This window comes from Cetorhinus maximus, chromosome 2, assembly GCF_964194155.1.
Source record: "Cetorhinus maximus chromosome 2, sCetMax3.hap1.1, whole genome shotgun sequence".
Lineage (NCBI taxonomy): Eukaryota > Metazoa > Chordata > Chondrichthyes > Lamniformes > Cetorhinidae > Cetorhinus > Cetorhinus maximus.
The window spans coordinates 104,728,702-104,742,772 of NC_135880.1; the positions used below are offsets into that span (position 1 = coordinate 104,728,702).

Genomic DNA, 14,071 nt, shown 5'->3' on the forward strand with positions numbered 1-14,071 from the left:
TCATGCACTTTGGTAGGAAGAATAGAGGCATAGACTATTTTCTAAATGGGGAGAGAATTCAGAAATCTGGAGTGCAAAGGGACTTGGGAGTCCTAGTCCAGGATTCTCTTAAAGTTAACTTGCAGGTTGAGTCGGTAGTTAGGAAGGCAAATGCAATGTTGGCATTTATTTCGAGAGGACTAGAATATAAAAGCAGGGATGTGCTACTGAGGCTTTATAAGGCTCTGGTCAGACTACATTTAGAATATTGTGAGCAATTTTGGGCCCCGTATCTCAGGAAGGATGTTCTGGCCCTGGAGAGGGTCCAGAGGAGGTTCACGAGAACGATCCCAGGAATGAAAGGCTTAACATATGAGGAACGTTTGAGGACTCTGGGTCTATACTCGATGGAGTTTAGAAGGATGAGGGGGGATCTGATTGAAACTTCCAGAATACTGAAAGGCCTGGATAGAGTGGACGTGGGGAAGATGTTTCCATTAGTAGGAGAGACTAGGACCCGAGGGCACAGCCTCAGAGTAAAGAGAAGACCTTTTAGAACAGAGATGAGGAGAAACTTCTTTAGCCAGAGCGTGGTGAATCTATGGAATTCATTGCCACAGAAGGCTGTGGAGGCCAGGTCATTGAGTGTATTTAAGACAGAGATAGATAGGTTCTTGATTGGTAAGGGAATCAAAGGTTACGGAGAGAAGGCGGGAGAATGGGGTTGAGAAACTTATCAGCCATGATTGAATGGCGGAGCAGACTCGATGGGCCGAATGGCCTAATTTCTGCTCCTATGTCTTATGGTCTTATGGTCTTATATCAGATTTTTTTTTATTCATTCGCAGGATGTGGGCTTTGCTGGCTGGTCTGCATTTATTGCCCATCCCTAGATGCAGGGATGGTGAGCTGCCTTCTTGAACCACTGCAGTCCATGTGATCTAGGTACATCTGCAGTGACTTCACAACGGTTTGATACAACAGGGGGCATTTAAGAGTCAACCACATTACTATGGGACTGGTCTGGAGTAACAGGTAGGCCAGACCAGGTAAGGATAGCAGATTTCCTTCCCTAAAGGAGGGACATTAGAGAACCCAAAGGGTTTTTACAACAATCGACAATGGTTTCATGGTCATCACTCGACTTTTAATTCCAAATTTTTATTGAATTCAAATCCCATCTGCTGTGGTGCAGATGTGGGTCTGATGTGGAGCATTATCCTGGGTCTCTGGATTACTAGTCCAGTGACAATACCACTACGCCATCACAAGGAGCTAATGGGAGGAAAGATCTTATAACAGTCTCTATCACAAGGGACAAAGTATTTGACAAACTAATGGGACTAAAAGCATACAATTTGCCAGGGCCTGATGGCCTGCATCCAAGGGTTTTAAAGGAAGTGGCTGCAGAGATAGTGGAGGCATTGGGCAAAATATTCCAGAACTCACAAGATTCCAGGAGGATCCCAGCAGATTGGAAAACTGCTGATGTGACATCCCTGTTCAAGACGGGAGGGAGACAAAAAGCAGGAAACTATAGGCCAGTCAGCCTAACATCTGTCATTGGGAAAATGCAAGAGTCCATTATTAAGGAAGAAATAGCAGGGCATTTAGAAAAGTTAATGCAATCAAACAGAGTCAACATGGTTTTGTGAAAGGGAAAAGTGCAGCACCGAGGGATCTGGTTGTTCTTGTGCATGAAACAAATAAAGTTAGCATGCAGGTGTAGCAAGTAATTAAGAAGGCAAATGGAATTTTGGCCTGTATTGCTAGGGGCTTGGAGTTTAAAAATAGGGAAGTCTTGTTACAACTGTACAGGGTGTTGGTAAGGCCACACCTGGAGTTCTGTGTACAGTTTTGGTTCCCATATTTAAGAAAGAAAATACTGGAATTGGAGGCAGTTCAAAAGAAATTTACTAGGCTGATTCCTGGGACGAAGGGGTTGACTTATCAAGAATGGCTAAACAGGTTAGGCCTTTATTCATTAGAGTTTATAAGAATGTGAGGGGGCTTGATAGGGTAGATGTTGAGGAGATGTTTCCACTAGTGGGGGAATCTCAAACTAGGGGGCATAGTTACAGAATAAGGTGGCACTCATTTAAAACTGAGATGCGAAGGAATTTCTTCTCTCACAGGGTAGTGAATGTCTAGAATTCTCTACCCCAGAGAGTCGTGGAGGCTAGATCACTGAAAGTATTTAAAGAGGTAGATAGATTTTTTGAAATATTGGGGAGTTAAGGGTTATGAGGAGCTGGCACGAAAGAGGAGTTGAGGACTGGGGCAATCAGCCATGATTGAACGGCGGGGCAGGCTTGAGGGGCCGAATGGCCTACTCCTGCTCCTATTTCTTATGTTCTTATGTTCAAATCTGCCGCATTAATTACGCAATCCCAGGAAACATGCCATTTCCATGCCGGGCGGGCTCTCATTTGCCCACCACACCATCACCTCTCCACTTCCTCACACCGGGCGCCATAGTTAAAGTGCAGCCGCATGCACACCTCTCAGTGTTTCCAGCCCAGGACTGTTGCATGGAGGACATGGTCCCAAAAGGCAAGAAGACTGCAGCCCCCAGGTTCAATGACGTGTCCCTCGAGTGCCTTTTGGACACAGTGGAAACCCGCCGTTATGTCTCCTGTCCCACTCTGGCAGCAGGATGGGCAGCAAAATCACTAATCCAGCTTGGGAGGCGGTGGCAGTGGTGGTCAGCGCCAACACCCTGCAAAAGAGGACAGTCACCCAGTGCCACAAAAGGATAAATGATCTCCTCCGTTCCACCACGGTCAATCTTCTCATCACTCTCAACTCACACACTCACAAACCCATCACACATCCACAGGGCCCTCACTTATTGCCAGTCCAAGGGACATCACCATTCACTCACACACACACATTCATTATCCTCGCCCCATTCATGGGACCACTCTCCACCCACACATGCCAGGCATACTTATCATCTGGCCTGGCAGGCATCCTGCTTACACTCTCTCCATCTCTATTCATGCTGGACAAGCTGGCACGTAAGAAGATGGAGAGGTCGCAGACTGTTGGAGGAATATCTGAAATCAAGGTCCTCACGGACTTCAAATACAGAGCCATCCAGCTGGTCAGCAATGATCTGGACCGTTCCTGTGCTGACAGTGAGGTCAGCAGTGCTCAACCAAGTGAGGAACCAGCAGTGCAACATCCATCAGACAACCATGCTGTGAGTGATGTGTCCTGTTTCACAGGCCACTGCCATGCACTAATTATCTCTCCTTGCTTTCGCAGGAACATCTGGGAAACTGCCGAGAAAGCCCATGACCCAGGGCCTCCAATCAAGCCCCGAGGGAAGCTGAAACCCTCCCTGAAGACCCATCACAGCCTCACCCACACCCTATAACAGTGCAATGACACACACCTCAGTGGGACTTAGCTTTAGAGTAGCCTCGGGATCACAATCTGGTGAGCACATCACACTGTCTGATCCACAGCAGGTGGTGGCAGGGACTTCCCAGGTTTCTGGCACTCGGAGGACTGCTGGAGGCCAGAAATTTGCTGAATCCAAGTCAGGTGACGAGTCTCTGGACTCGGCCATGGCATAGTTGCTGGAGCTGTAAAGACAATCTCGGGAACACCAGGAAGGAATGTTCGCTGCACTCTCCAGATTGCAAGGCACGATGGAGGAGTCCATCCACCTTCAGGTTGAGGCGATAGTGCCGGCATGCCAACACTAAGGTCAGCAGCTGCCATGGAGACCTTGGTCCAGGACGTCGCTCTAGCACTGCTGTGCGGGCTGATCTCCATCACTTATGCCATAGTTGGCCTCCAACAGTGTCAGCATCACAGGGGTGCAGGGTAGCTCCAGCTAGCCCTTCTCCTCAAGGAGTCAGCTAGGGGCCCTTGGGCACCCATAGGGAGGAGGATCAGCAGGTGTACCCCCGGGGCCATGCATCCAGGTGACTCCGGGAGTATCGGGCCCATCCGACTCCCCTCTTCCTGTGACCTTAGTAGCTTCAGCTCCATAGGCCAAGGAGGGTGCCACTGCCACACAGCAGGACCCTGAAAGCAGGCCGGGGCCCTCCAGGTCTCAGCCTTCCAGAGGATGCCCACCAAGGCCATCACAGACAGGGTATAGCAGTCAGCAGGCTGCCTCCACTTCCACTGTGGATGTCCAGGGAGCACCATGACGTAGCGGCAGGGTTAGGGAAGTTAAGAGGGTGTCGTTGCACAGCCTGGGCACAGGTGTTAATCACTTGTACATAACGTTCAATATTGTCAATAAACTCCCAAGAGAGTCTCCCTGCTTAAGGCTCCTCGTTCTGATGAGTAGAAATCGTGTCACTCTTGTTCCTGCACAAGATAAAGCCAGATGTCTCAGTCCAGGGCCTCTTCCTTGTGCTCTGTGCAGCCTTCAGACCAAAGTGATGGTCCAGCCTCACACTCCCTGGGCACATTAGTGTTGCCTGCACCTCGATGGTGCTTGTCATTGCTGCCAGAATGTAGTGGGCAGGCATCACAGAGTTCCACCATTCTCTCTGTGTGCTTTTAGCATCTTTAAGGTGGGGCTGGCCCCCATCTCTTCACCATCTGTGACCGATGATGCTGTGCTCCTGAAGGGCTCAGGTGCTGAAGGAGGACGAAGGATCAGATGCTTTTAAAGTTTCGAGGCCGCGTCTCGATAATATGACCTTGATCACAGATAGTGCAAGTGAGCTGCCCTCGGCCAGACAGGAGTCAGACATTCTCAGAGGCTACGTGAAGATCTATGGAGTGTCCTCACTGCATGTCATCATCATCCTCCTGCAATCGAGTGACTATTAGGGCCTCCACTGCATCTCCATGACAGGAGCACTATCACAGAGGGTATCTATGCTGCCATGAGCCAGACTAGAATGAAACGTTCATAGATGCAATGTGAAGATCTATGGTGTCTCCTCGCTGCATGTCATCATCATCTTTCACAAATCTAGCAGCTACGAGGGCCTCCAGAGTGCACCTGCCTTGTCTGACCAGTGCGTGGGCCTCATCGCCATCATCGTCGCCTTCGAGGACCTCCTCACCCTCATCGCCATCGATGTCCTCTTCACCGGAGGAGACCTCCAGCTCCTCCATCTCCTCCTCAGCCAGCTACTCTCCTAGTTGCAGCGCCAGGTTGTAAAGGGCGCAGCAGGTGTTGACGATGTGTGCCACCCTCTGTGGACTATATTGCAGGGCTCCCCCAGACAGGTCCAGGCACCGGAACCTCATTTTCAGCACCCCAATGGTTTGCTCCACCAAGGTGTGAGTTGCAGCATAAGCCTCGCTATACCTTCACTCTGCTGCAGTCTGAGGCTGCCGCACGGGCGTCATCAGCCACATCCTCTGTGGGTAGCCCTTGTCCCCTAGGAGCCAACCCTGCAGTCTCTGTGGACCCTGGAAGATGTCAGGAATCTGTAACCGACTGAGAATGTAGGAGTCGTGGACACTCTCTGGAAACCGTGCGCAGAGCTGCAGAATGCGTTTGTGGTGGTCGCACACCAGCTGCACATTCAGTGAGTGGAAGCCCTTGTGGTTGACATAGTTGACCCCTTGAGACAGAGATCTGAGATCGCACCCTGCACCTGTGGGAAACCCGAGATCTGGGCAAATCCAATCGGTCTTGCATCTTGGCTCACTTGGTCCTGGGCGAAATGAACAAAGTTGTGTGCCCTCGCAAAGATGGCATCCATGACCTCAAGGATGCATTTGTGTGTGGAGGCTTATGAGATCCCACAGGGGTCACCTGTGGAACCCTGAAAGGAGCCACTGACATAAAAATTGAGGTTTTCACTTTCATGGCAACTGGCAGTGGATGCCCTCCATGTCCCCTCGGTGCCAAATCCTGCAGTAGCTGGCAGATGTGACCGACCAATTCCCTAGACATGCGCAGCCTTCGGTGACACTGGTTTTTGGTCATCTGCAGGAATGAAAGGCGGCGTCTATAGACCCTGGGCCTAGCTAGGCGCCAACCAGCGATGCCTCACTCTGGCTCTTCAGCAGCAGGTGAGGCAGCCCCAGCCGCCCCTGAGGTAGCTACACCTCCCTCTAGGCAGCCATGCGCCTCCCTCGCTCACTTTTCCATCTTCCCCACTCTCTGTATGCTACGAGCTAGTTCACCAGGCTCCATGCTCCTGATGTACTCCTCCTGCAGGATGAAATAGAGAGGCGTCTGGGCTTGCCTGGGTGTACTAAGAACCTCTCTTGATTAAGTCGGAAGGCCCCTTAACGCATCGTGGAGAGTGCTGGCCACTACTTATATGTCCAGAGTTTAGTGCGCTGCATGGCTGCTCAAAACCCCACCCACCTCCGCCCCATTCCGCCTGACTGATTGGCAGGAGCTTTGCCCACTGGGCTGCATGCTGTGCTCTCAGCTCAGGCACAGGCATTCTCCTAACCCACACTGCATAGCTGCACTGTTAGCTTGAACCATGGGGGAGACTGGTCCAAACCGGGATGATGACAATGCAAAGGGCTGTGAGCCCGTCCGCCAGTGACTGCTCCACGGCCAGTTTTAGCAAGGAGATTGTACAACGTGCTCAGTCATCCAACTGTTCTGCAGTCCACTAAAATACTCATTAGTTTGCAGTCTGTGCCCAAGGGGTGAAAAGCTCTGGAGCACTTGGTAGCACTTTCAGGCCTCTGCATTGCTTGAGTGGGCAGATATGTTACCGGCCCAACTCCACACATGTCAATGTGGCTGCGTCTGAACTGCCTCAGCTGCAGAGAAATGGTCACTTCATACAAGGTTTCCCTAATGCGTGGGCGGTTTCCTACCCCTCCCTCCCACCCCACACGTGCTTGTGCACTACCTTCAACCATAACCCTTGCACCCCCCCAAACACCAACATCCCCCCCAGCCCCGCTGACAACGCACCTCAACCGCAGGGTAGCCCTTGCTCCCATGCCTCCAACACGCCTCAACCTTGAAGTCCAACAGGCGAACCAGGCGAGTGCTCGACAACATTACTGTGCACTCACCTCCGAGTTCCCCTCAAAGTGCAGCCCACCAAGTCCATGCCTTATATATGCGGTTGTGAAGCATGTCGGCGTGGCCGGACGATCCAGTGAGGGGGATGATTCCGGCGGGCTGGCCTTATAATGATATGCAGACGTATTAAAATGAGATTCCTGACGTCTGATGGCAGGAAACACAGCCCACCATCGACGGGCTCAGCAGACGTTTGCAAAGTGGTTTCACGACGTCATGAAACCAATTTTTGGCCTGCTCACCATAATGTCTGCTCACACCACCGAGCACACCTGATGTCAGTGAGCACAGACATTTCCGCCCTAGAACATTTCAGCAATACTTGATTTGAGAGGAAATTATAAGCTATATTAATTCACAATAAAAGAAACAGTCAAATAAAAAGAAAATATTGGGGAGAATTTTTAGCTCGGCGGGTGGGTCTGCGCCCGACCTGACCGAGTGTAAAATGACGCGCGATGACATCGGGCGAGAGTCCTGATGTCATCGTGCACTCGCACGATATTTCAGTCGGCTGGCCTACGCCGGAGTCAGCAGCGCGCCCACCGACAATTAAAAGGCCTATTAAGGTCATTAAAAAGTTAATTGAGGTTGGCGGGCAGGCAAAAAGGCCAAGCGGCCTTTGCATTTTTTAGGAAACCTCATCCACAGACAGGATGAGGTTTCTAACAGCAAAATAAAATCAAAAATTTAAAATGTAATTAATAACATTTATAACATTTTTTAAATCTTTTTTTTTATTTTGAAAAAAAATGTTCATCTCCCTGAGGCAGCTCTGTGCCTCAGGGAGATTTTCCAGCACGCACCAATGTGCAAGTGCACAGTTTGCACTTGCTCTCCACCCCGCCACACAGGCAGCGCTGAGTGCTGCTGCTCACATTTCATCCTGCGTGGGCCTTAATTGGTCGGCCAGTGTGAAATCACAGTCCGGCCCCGATTGCGAGCGGCAGTCAGCTTCCCGACCACCCCCGGCAAGCCTGCCCGACAAGGGCAAAATTCTGCTCATTGGAATTGAATCAGTCACATTTGAAAGAGACTGACAACCAACATTTTAAGTGAGACTCATTATCATGGATAATATTATTCTATCTTGCACTTTTAGGTGCTGACTGACCTTCCTTATATTTACAGCATTTTCTTTTTATTACAAATTTACATCATTTTTTTCCTTTCATTTCTATTTTTCATTATGTGATGATTTTCAGCATATATGTCTTGATACTAGAAAGAAAGCAAAAGAGAAATCTACAATGGTCATTTGCACACAGAGAAACAGCTGATCGTTACCTTGCATGGATGGGGATCAACACCATAAGTTTCCAATGTATGGGCTTTCTGCAGCAGGTTCAGTTCTGCAACAGCTGCAGTCTGTCCCCTAAAAGGATGATTAAATTGATCTTTGATTATTAAAGGAATGATGTAAATTCAAAAAATATTCATGTAGATTAATTGAAAAAGAATTAAGGATCATGTCCTGTGGTATAATGAGTTTAAAATCTTATCTGGAGGGAAGAAGCAAACAAAGAAAAAGTTGACATTTACAAGGCACAGTTTACGACCTTAGGAAGTCCCAAAGCACTTTACAGCCAATTAAGTATTTTTGAAATGTTAGTGTTCAATAATAAAGACTTGCATTTATATAACACCTTTCACGGCCTCAGCATGTCCCAAAGTGCTTTACAGTCAGTGAAGTACCTGTAATGCGTGGTCACTGTTATAATGTAGGGAACGTAGTTGCCAATTTGCAAACTGCAGAATTCCACAAACAACAATGTGATAATGACCACGTAACCTGATTTATGGTGTTGGTTGAAGGATAAATATTGGATAAAAAAACCAGACAGCATTCCCCTGCTCTTCTTTGTAATAGTAGCATGGGATCGTTTACGTTCATCTAAGATGGCAGCCTCAGCCTTGGTTTATCATCTCATCTAAAAGTCAGCACAGCTCTCCCTCAGTACTGAAGTGTCAACCAAAACTTTGCTCTCAAATCCCTGGAATGGAACATGAGCCCACTACCATCTGACTCAGCATTGAAAGTGCTACCATGGAGCCATGGCTGACAACTGCATATGTAGGAAAATTGGCAGCCAATTTGCACACAGCAAGGTCCCACAAATAGCAATAAAATAAAATCTGTTTTACTGATGTTGGTTGAAGGATAAATATTGGCAAATGCACAGGTGAGAAGTTCCTTGCGTGTCATCTATTAATCTCACTCCCCTACCTTATCCCCATAGCCTTGCAAATATTTTCCCTTCAGATAATTTTCCAATTCTTTTTTGAAAACGACAACTGAATCTGCCTCTGTCACATTGTTAGGCAGTGCATTCCTGATCCTAAGATTTGATTTTACTTCTTTTGTTTCTCTCTTTTATCTCACTCCCTTAATCCCCTCTTTATTTCCCCATCTTTATTTCACTTTCTTTACATGATGTAAATATAATTCCTACTTTGAACTTCCTTGTTTGGCCTCAGCGTGCCTCAGTGAGGATTCTTCAGTCTGATTGGTTGAAGAACCTCGTTGTTGTTTGCCCTGTTAACAGACGCCACAGATCCCTTGTACAGGGTGCCACACTACAAAAGATGCCAGACGAGTGAATATGACTGTTGACCACCCCACAAAAAGTCTGTAGCCAGTTGTTAGTGAAGTGAATTGCGAACACCATTCCTTCACCAACATTAGCAATAATCTGGCCAATGTCTTATCCAAAAAACAATAGGTGTGAAAATGCAGCATTTCTCAGTACTGCGCTGAAGTTTAGCCAAGCGTATATGCTCAAGTATGTAAAGGTGAACAAGTTACTGGCTGGCACTTGTATAATGTAGTATTAATATAACTGTATCTATAATGCTTAAATATAACATAATAGTTCAGCATAGCTACTACGAAAAAATATTTTCCTTTCAAGGAGTTAATGTATCGTATCTGTTGTATATACATGTGTTGTAGTAATGCTAGCTATTCACTTGTGATGCTCTGCTACTAGTTACAGACATGAGTAAGATTATTTGCATGCACAGAGCAGATCCAAGCGAGAAAACTATTAAAGAAATGTTTTCTCTTCAGTTTCCTGGACACATTGCCAAAACCGTATCAGGGCCAATAAAGGTACCCAATTAAAATAGGCCATAAAATGTTATGAATTCCCCATTGAGAATAATCTAAAATTCAGAAACTGAGTTAACCAGGAAAAGGCCAATAAAGACCCAAGCGCATCATGAAATACCTTAGTTCATTTTTATGAATCTGCTCCATTTTTCTTTCCAGTTTTTGTGTTTGCTTGGGAAACATCTTGATTTCACTAACGTAACCCTCTGGGTGTTCATGTGGCTCATAATCACCCAGCTCAGCTGTCAAAAGAGAAACATCTTTAAAAACATAATGAAATGTTCAGCAAATGAAATAAATAATTTTAATTATTAAATATTTCTAAGTGAAACTTGTTTTCCAACAAAATTGTACCATCTGTTAACTGAAAATTCATAAAACAATGAATTTCAGAGGGCTGTAGAACCTACTATTTATGAACAGTTTATTTTGTTCATTTTATGGCAAACCGCATTAACACTCCAGCAATAAACTTCACAGTACATTCATGTGCAATGTTTTATAAATGCTCTGCTAATTACTGGAGTAATTTTTGTTATGCAATTGAAAACAATTGATCTGTTGCACAAAGGTTTCCATGATCAGCTATTAAAACAAACCTGAGGCAGAACTTCATCCCATCAATGATAAAGAAATATAAGCCAAACCAATTATCTCTTCTGTCTGGGGGGTTTCTAAAATGTAGCAGCAAGGACAGTTTACAGTAAAACTGTCAGCTATATCAAACAATGGTCATCACAAGTCTGACCATAAATAGCACAGGCCTCACCATCATGCTCTGCCAGCTGTTGCTTGTTTGCCCATTAAGGTCTTGCTGTAATAAGTACCATAATCTAGACATACCATGTGATTTATTTCCATCTGTCCTCCATTTTTAAAAGAACCATTCAAAATCATCCCAAAGAAATTTGTAACTTTCGTTTTCATTATTGAGGTCAATGGAAATAAAAGTCTGGTGGGATGTATAACATGCAGCTGATTAGATAATGCTTATTGCATGACATCGCTCAAAGTCAAAATTACCCTCACTTGTGTACAGACCATCTAATCCCAGGCTTTCATCCTCTTTCCGTGCATCCTTTCCAGCACTTCCTTAAGCGTAATCATTATTGTTCTTGAATTTCCTCCTTATTTGCAGGAAATCAATCCTCACTTCTCCCTCAATACCCCAGCAAGTGCTCCAGCAACATTCTAAATTAATGAGGCAGCCACATGAAGTTGCCCTTAGTTATTCAGGAGTTTGGGCAAATCGTTTCAAAATTTCAGAGTCGAGGTGCTGAATTTCCATTTTGAGCGCGGAGTGGCATTTTGATGTGTGAATGGCCACATTAAGTTGGAGGAAATCTGATTTTCGTACGAATTCCCCGTGCCATTTTCCTCTGGCCTTTCTGTGGGTCCGGAATGCCTAGGGCTGCATTTTGGCTATCAAGGCAGGTAGCTCAAGTCAGGAAATTTCCCAACTCACTGGACCCGTCTTGGTAAAAAGTGCCCCAATACACACAATGTTTGCCCCCGGGGGCGGGGACATGTGTGAGATGGAGTCCGGTTCACCAACCCCAGGAGCAGAGCGTCGGCAGCCATGGAGGCGGACAAGTGCTGAGGCAGGGTCTTCTAACCACACCGCACCGCTTCCACACCCACACTCTTCATGCACTTCAGCATGCCTTGCAATCTGCACAATGAACCTGATCCCAGTGTGATAAGTCAAAAATGGCACACAAAGTCACACATGGGTCGGGTGTGCACTTTGTGAGCCGCAAAAGTGCACAAGTCATGTATTCCCAAACCCAGAGTAAGATGTGGCCCAAGATGTCATATAAATATGCCCATCATTTGCCTCTCATTATAATTCACCCTCATTTATTTGCCTGTCATACTTTATGCTTGATGTCACTGCTGGCGGAAACTGATGGAAATGGCCTTTGTGAGCAGGAAAGCAACAGAATATCTACAATCCGCACCACATCACAAGAAGAATACATTTGGCTCTTCTGGTCTATGCTGTTTTTCATACTTCACATAAGTACCTCCCACTCTAATTGCCTCCTTTCACCCTGCTGCCAACTCACTCTATTCCCTTTTTCCTCATATAATCATCAAGTCTCCCATGAAACTGGCGAATACGTTTTGCTTCGGCCACTCCAGTTAGCAGTGATTTCCACATTCTCAGCACTTGCCGTGTAAAGAAATTCCTTCTAAATTCTTTGCTTGGTCTATTACTGGCACTTATATCCCATCCCACCCGCACCATTATTCTGAACTCACCCACAAATGGAAACATTTTCTCCATATCCTGGCACGTGGGTGGCGAGAGGGGTGGTTGGAATTAAAAGTTTAAATGTTTTAAAGGCCAATTAGTCAATTGCAAGCTGATCGTTTCAACTCCCCAATCTTCAAATTTAATGATTCCTCATTAGCTGCCCTAGAGGCTGGTGGCTGGGTAAACTGCACGTGAATCGGAAAACCTGGCAGTCACTTATTCTCTCTCTCACACACGCTCGGTAAGCTCCCTTCAGGAGGAGGTGAAAATGTCACTAGGAATCTGTTAGGGGCTCAGCAGAAATCTTAACCAATGAGGTTGCATTGCCATTTCACACAAAAAGCCTGCCTCAGTGTCTCTAACATTTTGTTACAGAACAAAATATACTCCATAGCAATGTACCCTCTTTTTCAGTCATATGGTCCGACTTGTTTAAGTGCAAGAACCCTGCAATTTTTTTCATGGCCACAAAACTTAGAGGGAGCATTGTTCCTTAGGGAATAAAATTTGAGAAAATGTTTTACCACAGGAAATTCTAAGTGATCCTAAGAAAAATAAATCAAGCAGCATCTACTCACCTCAAAGCATAAATTCTTAATTCAGTCAGATCATACCACAAATCATTGTAAATTTATATTTAGAAGCATAGAGTACAAAAGCAAGGAAGTTATGACAAACTTTATAAAACTCTGGTTTGGCTGCAACTGGAGTAATGTGTCCAATTCTGGGCACTGCACTTTAGTAAGGATGTGAAAGCTTTAGAGAGGCAGTAGAAAAGATTTATGAGAATGGTTGCAGGGATGAGGGACTTTGGTTTTGTGGCTAGATTGGAAAAGCTGAGGTTATTATTCTGAGAGAAGGTTGAGAAGAGATTAGATGGAGGTGTTCAAAATCTTGAAGGGTCTGAACAGAGAAAGTTTTCCCTTTGGCAGAAGATTCAAGGGCCATAGGACACAGATTTAATGTGATTGGCAAAAGAACCAAAGGTAACATGAAGAAAAACATTTTTTCGCATTGAGTTGTTGTGATCTGGGGAAATGCACTGACTGGGAGCGTGGTGGACACAGATTTAATCAGATTCAAAATGGAATTGAATGAGAGCCTGAAGGGGAAAAAAAATTGCAGGGCTATGGAGAAAGAGCAGGGGATTGGGACTAGCTACATTGCTCTTGCATTGGCAAGAACTCAATGGGCTAAATGGATTCCTTCTATGCTGTAACTATTTTATGATTCTAATTGACTGGAGTACAATATTTTGTAATCTAAGTCCTTATATTGGCAATTTCTCTCGCTTTTTTATATAGTTAAATTTTGGTATTTGTACCTACTTCCTTGCAACAGTGGTACCAGGCAGTAGTCAATCTGCAGTTCATTTGCTTTTTCAGTGCTCTATAAATATGTATTAGGTGTGTAAAAATGCTAACTATTGTTACATTAGAAAATAATGAAAAACTATAAACTGATCCATTTCATTTACGAATAAGTTATCAATCTTAACAGTAGGGTGATATTTGGTTTGAGAACAACTTTTTCAAGATTATAACTTAAGTTAATCCTAATAATGTGCCTAACTGGACCATATTGTGTTTGCTTACCTTGTAAAGTATATGCACCCAAGGAAGCAGCATCTGATAAAGAGCAAAGCAGGCGTCCATGAAATATGTCCCTTTTAATTTGAAGGTACAATAAATACCTGTAAAATAACAAATTTAAATGAACAACTGTTTCGCAA

The 14,071-nt window shown here is 45.6% G+C and overlaps 1 protein-coding gene across 1 annotated transcript in view; it reads right to left on the bottom strand.

Annotated features, from left to right (window-relative positions):
• The window catches only part of frmd3 (FERM domain containing 3), a 318,178-nt gene that overhangs the window by 130,083 nt on the left and 174,024 nt on the right, over positions 1–14,071 (bottom strand). The window contains exons 5-7 of the mRNA XM_078567752.1: positions 13,935–14,032; positions 10,198–10,321; positions 8,255–8,342 (exon numbers count right to left, since the gene is read on the bottom strand). Coding sequence (XP_078423878.1) covers positions 8,255–8,342; positions 10,198–10,321; positions 13,935–14,032 — 310 coding nt within the window. The remainder of the gene's footprint in view (positions 1–8,254; positions 8,343–10,197; positions 10,322–13,934; positions 14,033–14,071) is intronic.